General features: G+C 48.3%; 1 protein-coding gene across 1 annotated transcript in view; it reads left to right on the forward strand.

Moving 5' to 3' along the window:
• slc9a5 (solute carrier family 9 member A5) overlaps nt 1-6,995 on the forward strand; it is a 12,743-nt gene extending 5,748 nt beyond the window's left edge. The window contains exons 3-11 of the mRNA XM_017303103.1: nt 340-503; nt 2,576-2,654; nt 2,719-2,896; nt 2,966-3,186; nt 4,917-5,119; nt 5,225-5,314; nt 5,449-5,519; nt 5,591-5,717; nt 6,786-6,995. Of these exons, the coding sequence (XP_017158592.1) occupies nt 340-503; nt 2,576-2,654; nt 2,719-2,896; nt 2,966-3,186; nt 4,917-5,119; nt 5,225-5,314; nt 5,449-5,519; nt 5,591-5,717; nt 6,786-6,881 (1,229 nt within the window). The 3' untranslated portion in view covers nt 6,882-6,995. The remainder of the gene's footprint in view (nt 1-339; nt 504-2,575; nt 2,655-2,718; nt 2,897-2,965; nt 3,187-4,916; nt 5,120-5,224; nt 5,315-5,448; nt 5,520-5,590; nt 5,718-6,785) is intronic.
• The last annotated feature ends 247 nt before the right edge of the window (nt 6,996-7,242 follow it).

A 7,242-nucleotide genomic window follows, 5' to 3' on the forward strand; every position in this document is an offset into this window, starting at 1 on the left:
GTCCCTTTAACTAGTGACTGTCCCTTTAACTAGTGACTGTCTCTTTAAATAGTGACTGTCCCTTTAAATAGTGACTGTCCCTTTAACTTGTGACTGTCTCTTTAATTTGTCACCCGTCCCTTTAAATAGTGACCCATCCCTTTAACTAGTAACCCTTCCCTTTAACTAGTAACCCTTCCCTTTAACTAATGATCCATCCCTTTAACTAGTGACTGTCCCTTTAAGTAGTGACTGCAGCAGGAGGTGGTGATGTCAGAGTGACTCCCCCCTCAGTGATCTGATGCCTGCTGTGATGTCACCATGTGTGGACCAATCAGCTGCGGCGGTGTGTCTCTGCAGATGAGCGCGTTCAGGCCGACCTGATGGACTTCCTGCTGTTCGGCGCTCTGATCTCCGCCGTTGACCCGGTGGCGGTTCTGGCCGTGTTCGAGGAGGTCCATGTCAACGAGATGCTTTTCATCATCGTGTTCGGAGAGTCGCTGCTGAATGACGCCGTCACCGTGGTGAGATTTCCATCGTCTGCATGTGAAATCAAACCAATAGATTATTGAATCAATCCTGTAATTATTCAGTAATCTATCGATCGATTAGAGACTCTAAACAGCAGAAATGAAACCAAAACCAGAGGCGGTTTCTGATATGGGCAACCACCCAGAGCGGCATCTTGTGGTGCACCAGCACCGCCCCTCCCTGCAACTCCAACCCGCTGCACCCCCATCTGGACCCCTCTCCGCTCCTTCAGACTAGCCAGCAGCAACTAGCAATCAGCTGCTGAGCTCATTATAGCAGCTGCTGGTAAAACATGAAGGGGTTAATAGAGGAGCCATGCTGGGACGACTTCCTGGAGGCGGAGCTTCAGGAAGAGCAGGAGCTTCTTAAAGAGACAGAGGCCCAATTTCAAGGTGTTAAATCAGGAAGTCAGATTTATTTTAAGCCATATTTTATATGTAGTGTTTTACAGCAGCTCAATGTGAGATAGTAAATGATTATTAATGGAACTCTGTGCCTGGAAATCACATGATACCGGCCCTTTAAATGTATTTTTAATATTTTATAGTAAAAAAAGCTTCAGTGATAAAACGTCAACATAATATTCCCATTTTTATTCCAATTAATCATCAAAATAATCAATGCCCATCATGACGGGATGGAAACATAGCAGTTGCTGCAGCAGGCAGCAGCCTCAGCTGCGCCTCTTGCTGCAGACGCTCTCAGCTTCCTAGCATGAGGCAGCGTCTGATCGTTGATGCTGAGGTTCCTCCACCTGCAGCCCAGATCTAGAGCAGTTAGATCTGGGTCAGCAGGATATGACGCTGTGGATGAATCAGCACAAATCTCACCTGCCAGGTGTGATGCTGCGTTTCCATGGTAACAGATAAGCCTGTGGAGGCCTGCTGCAGCGGGCGGCGTGAAGCTGAACTTTGCTCCGCCGCTGCGGCTCCAGGAGGAGGACACGTGTTGTCCAGAAGCGGCAGCTGGACGGACGCCGGCGCTGGACGCTGGACGCTGGGAGCAGATTAGAGCTAATCCTCCACAGCACTCAGATTATTAGCTAATCCCACTGAGGTGGAAAAACCCCAGCAGGCCTGGGAGAACTGGAGCTGTGACCTCTGACCTCGCCGGGGAAGGGCTCACCTCTACCACACCTGGAGGTTCAGAGGTGTCCAACATGAGGCGTGGGGGCCGTCTGCGGCCCTCTGAACGGTCTCTTTTGGCCCCAGTCTGTTTTAGTAACGATTCAGATGCAAAATTTAAAGATGAAGTTTTCCCAAACTAATAAATGAAAGTAAAATATCAATATTTTATTGACCATGTTTCTCTTCTAATTTTGAGGTAAATGGACTCAGGAAGTTCTGACGCGACCCGGAGACAGCAGATGGAAACTTTTTACCATTTTTAGGATCAGATTTGCATGACTAGTTTATGTCATAAATATGAAATCTTTGCTTTGATTATTTCATGTTTAAGATATTATTTAATCTCCATGGCAACCATTCAGCTGCTAAACGCCCCACCTTCAAGGAGCAGCTCCTCCCCCTCTCCGCTCCTTCAGACTAGCCAGCAGCAATTAGCAATCAGCTGCTGAGCTCATTATAGGAGCTGCTGCTCAGAGCAACGCTGGTAAAAACATTAAAGAGTTAATAGAGCAGCCATGTTGGGACGACTTCTTGGAGGCGGAGCTTCAGGAAGAGACAGAGGCCCAATTTCAAGACATTAAATCAGGAAGTCAAATTTATTTTAAGTCATATTTGATATTTTTATAATAACTGAGGGAAACATAGTTACTGATTGTGTTATAAAATGGAACTACTGTCTGAGAAACACGATACGTCCCTTTAACTTTTAGCTTCTTCATTTATTTTTGTGCTGAGAAAAATTCACAATAATATTATTGCATAATTTTATTTTTGCGTTTGACTGGAGAGAATAAACTCATTTTGGTCCTCAGTGGTAAAAGTTTTCCCTCTGGTCTGGAGGTTCTGGATGCTCCTGTGGTCCGGCTCCTGGAGGACCCGGTCTGGTTCTGGTTCTGGTGACCCAGTCCCTGACGTGTCTCTCTCCGTGTCTCCTGCAGGTCCTCTATAAGGTCTACATCTCCTTCGTGGAGGTCGGCCCGCAGAACGTCCAGACGGCCGACTACTTCAAGGGAGTGGGTGAGTCTTCAGGTGGAGAGCTCGACAGCCTCTGCTGACCTCTGACCTCTGCTGACCTCCACAGCCTCCTTCCTCATCGTCAGCGTCGGGGGGACTCTGGTGGGTCTGGTCTTTGCCGTCATCCTCGGCTTCATCACCCGCTTCACCAAGAAGGTCCGCATCATCGAGCCGCTCTTCGTCTTCCTGCTGGTCTACCTGGCCTACCTGACCGCCGAGCTCTTCTCGCTGTCCGCCATCTTGTCGTGAGTCCCGCCTCTCGATTCGACCCGCCTCAGCCCGCAGCCGTGTCACCGCCATGTCTTCCTCCGCAGGATGACCTTCTGCGGCATCGGGGCCAACAAGTACGTAGAGGCCAACATCTCGCAGAAGTCCCGGACCACGGTGAAGTACACGATGAAGACGCTGGCCAGCATCGCTGAGACCATCATCTTCATCTTCCTGGGCATCTCTGCGGTGGACAAGTCCAAGTGGGCCTGGGACACGGGCCTGGTGTCCTGCACCCTGGTCTTCATCCTGCTCTTCAGGGCTATGGGTCAGTTCCTCTGGTTCTGGTTCAGGTTCTAACTCTGACATTATTCACATTAGCTATCCACAGAAGGCGCAGATCAGCGCCATCTACTGGCCAACATGGGTACAGCAGCCATTAAAGGGCCGGTATCATGTGATTTCCAGGCACATCGTTCCATTTTATATCAGTTACTATCTCACCTTCAGCTGTTATAAAAACACTATATATGAAATATGACTCAAAAGAAGTTTAGCTTACTGATTTAACGTCTTGAAATTGGGCCTCTGTCTCTTTAAGAAGCTCCTGCTCTTCCTGAAGCTCCGCCTCCAGGAAGTCATTCCAACATGGCTCCTCTATTAACCCTTTAATGTTTTTACCAGCGTTGCTCTGAGCAGCAGCGCCTGAAATGAGCTCAGCAGCTGTTTGCTAATTGCTGCAGGCTAGTCTGAAGGAGCTGAGAGGGGGAGGAGCTGCGCCTCGAAGGCGGGGCTAAGCCCACCCAGGCGTTTACCAGCTGAATGATTGCCATGGAGATTGAAGGGTTTCTCAAACACGAAAGAATCAAAGCAACACAGCAGGAAAAACATTAGAGATCAGAAAGTTTTATTTTACATAAAACTGGCCCTTTAAAAACAGCAATTAACAATAAAAACTTAATTTAAATTATTTATCTTTAATTGATTCTCACAAATAATCTCATAATTTAATATTTTAAAAAGTGAGCCCGACCTCACATTTAAAGTATTAATCCAGCTAAATTAATTCTACATAATCAAAAACAAACCACACTAATTACTAAAGATTTATTAAAGTAAAAGCAACACATGATAAACAAAAAATCTCAACATTTTTAGAGAACATGACTGAAGCAAATTAAAGTTTATCTAAGGTTTTGGTCTCTCGGTTCAGAGGATTTTAATCTAAATAAATCTGAAGTAGGAACCTTTTGTGTCTCCCCAGAACAGCAGCAGGAAGCATTTAACTGACGGACCCAGGAAAAGAACCAGGAGCAGCAAATTACCACTTTATATCTAGTAAAATAAGAATGTTTCTTATCTTAGTGAGATAAAGGAGACGTTTCACTGAAACCAGAATATGTTGTTGTTTGAACCAGAAAACAATTAAACAGCAACGTGTTTGAGTCGAGTCTGAGCAGCGGTCACTCAGCAGGCGGATGCCACACAAATCCAACTGTTTCATGGCAGACTGGACACTTCCTGAAAACTCTGCTCTGAGCCTCTTCCATGAAAACTAGATACATGCGACAAAACTTACGATTCAGATGGAAACGCCTCCAGCAGGTGGTCAGGTTTGGTTCTGACATGATCAGAGAAAAGAGTCTTGCTGGTTTTGCATGTTTGTTTCTGGTGCAGCTAGCTACTGGGAGAGGAGTCATGCTTAGGGCCTGATCAGCCAATCAGAAGCAGACTCAGGCTGCAGCCAACCAATAGGAGAAAAGGAACCTCCAGGAGTTCTGGAAGGAGTTGATTCCAGATCAGTGGTGATCAAAACATCCCAGACTTTAAGGAACCTTTCTGAGAGTCAAGTGACATACAGAACCTCTGAAAGGTCCGGTCCGGTTGGGTCCGGTCCAGTTGGGTCCGGTCCGGTTGGGTCCGGTCCGGTTGGGTCCGGTCCGGTTGTTTCCAGTCCGGTCCGGTTGGGTCCGGTCCAGTTGGGTCCGGTCCGGTTGGGTCCGGTCCGGTTGTTTCCAGCCTCTGAGACATGACGGTTCTCCTGTCTCTGGGCCTCAGGTGTGGTTGGACAGACCTGGGTTCTGAACCGGTTCCGGCTCGTCCCGCTGGATAAGATCGACCAAGTGGTGATGTCGTACGGCGGCCTGCGGGGGGCGGTGGCGTTCGCGCTGGTGGTGCTGCTGGACGCAGAGCAAGTCAGAGCCAAGGATTACTTTGTTGCCACGACGATCGTAGTTGTCTTCTTCACCGTCATGTTCCAGGTAGGAGCGACTTGAACCGGACCGGTCCTGGTTCTGAGCGGGTTCCTGAGTGAGCAACCGCTGCTTCTGGTTCTGATTCCTGTTCTGGTTCTGGTTCTGGTCCAGGGTCTGACCATCAAGCCTTTGGTGAAGTGGCTGAAGGTTCCTCGCTCCACCAACAGGAAGCCCACCATCAACGAGGAGATCCACGAGCGGGTGATGATGATGATGATGACTCTTCTTCTTCTGCTCATCATCAACGTGACGTGTGTGTGTGTGTGTGTGTGTGTGTGTGTGTGTGTGTGTGTGTGTGTGTGTGTGTGTGTGTGTGTGTGTGTGTGTGTCTCCAGGCCTTTGACCACATCCTGACTGCGGTGGAGGACATCGCAGGACTCCAGGGTTATCACCACTGGAGAGACAAGTGAGTCCTACCAACATGTCCTCCGTCAGCGCAGCGTTTCCCAGCATGCTTCACTGCCCCTCCCCCTCCAGGTGGGAGCAGTTCGATAAGAACTACCTGAGCAAGATGCTGCTCAGGAAGTCGGTGTACAGGAAGAGCGAGCTCTGGGAGGCGTACCAGAAGATCAACATCCGGGACGCCATCAGCGTCATCGACCAGGTAGGAGGACCGGATCGGGTCCAGACGGGTTCTGGTTCTGAAACAGGAAGGAGTTCCGCAGACAAGAGGCTCCAGGTTCTGGTTCTGATCCACAATCCATGGTTGAGGTTGGAGCCGTAGATCCAGAACTTCTCCACCTCAGTCCGGAGGAAATGTTGTGCTGATCCTTTCCTGGTTTGATGGGTCACCGGAACCAGAACCAGCTCCAGTTTTCTCACCAAGCAGAACTTTACTCAGTTCTGGTTCTGGTACCGGATAGCAGACCGCCTGAGTCGACCCAGAACCAGAACTGGAGTCAGCAGGCGACAGGATTAAATATCATCTCTGGGGAAACGGAGGAAGCATGTCGACCTTCAGGCAGGTCCAGGAAACCCAGCAGAACCAGAACCAGGTCAGGCTTTAATTTGGACCGGGCTTTATTTATGGAGCAGAAACCCAGCAGAACCAGAACCAGGTCAGGCTTTAATTTGGACCGGGCTTTATTTATGGAGCAGAAACCCAGCAGGAAGCAGATTAATGGAGGCGGCAGAGATTTCTGCAACCTCAGCAAAATCTGTTTACCACGAAGGGGCTCTATTCTATTCTGTTCTATTCTATTCTATTCTATTCTATTCTATTTTCTTTCACTCTGTTCTTTCCTATTTGTTTTATTCTTAAATTTTTTCTATTTTGTTTTATTTTATTGTTTTTCTTCATCTTTATTTTATTCTGTTGTTTTGTCTGTATTGTATTTTCTTTAATGTCTAAATAATTTTATTTGATTTTAATCTTTTCCATTCTGTGTCTTTTCATCAAACTCCCTGTTGCTTCAGTGCAGCATTGCTCTGCTGTCTGAACTTTTTTCTTCCTCCTAACTTTCCTTCTTTCTGGTTCTGGTCATCAGGTGTTTCTGGACCCAGAGTTTGGTTCTGAGTAAACTGCTCCGGCAGAACCTGTGCTGGTTCTGCTGGTTGAGTTGCTCTTCCAGGCTGGGCCACCAGGGGGCGCTGCAGGCTGACTGTTGAGGACAGACGGTCTTGTTCTGAGTCCGTCAGCTGCGGATCTCTGACCTCTGACCTCTGTGTGCAGGGTGGGAACGTCCTGACCTCGGCCAGGCTGTCGCTGCCCTCCATGGCCAGCAGAGCCTCCTTCCCTGAAGTCACCAACGTCACCAACTACCTGTGAGTCCCATGACCTCTGATGACCTCTCATGACCTCTGATGACCTCTGAAGGGGCTGCTCAGCAGGAAACATCTTGTTTTTACACATTCTTCCTGTTTAAATCAACTTCATGGAAGTTCTGATCCAACAACAGATCCAAAGAAGAAATAAAACATTAGATTTTATTTCTAAACCGAGTCCTGCTGACCTGTTGCTGACCAGTGGTTGACGTGTTGCTGACCAGTGGTTGACGTGTTGCTGACGTGTTGCTGACCAGTGGTTGACGTGTTGCTGACGTGTTGCTGACCTGTGGTTGACGTGTTGTTGACATGTTGCTGACCTGTGGTTGACGTGTTGCTGACCTGTGGTTGACGTGTTGCTGACC

Source organism: Poecilia reticulata, unplaced genomic scaffold (genome assembly GCF_000633615.1).
Source record: "Poecilia reticulata strain Guanapo unplaced genomic scaffold, Guppy_female_1.0+MT scaffold_181, whole genome shotgun sequence".
Lineage (NCBI taxonomy): Eukaryota > Metazoa > Chordata > Actinopteri > Cyprinodontiformes > Poeciliidae > Poecilia > Poecilia reticulata.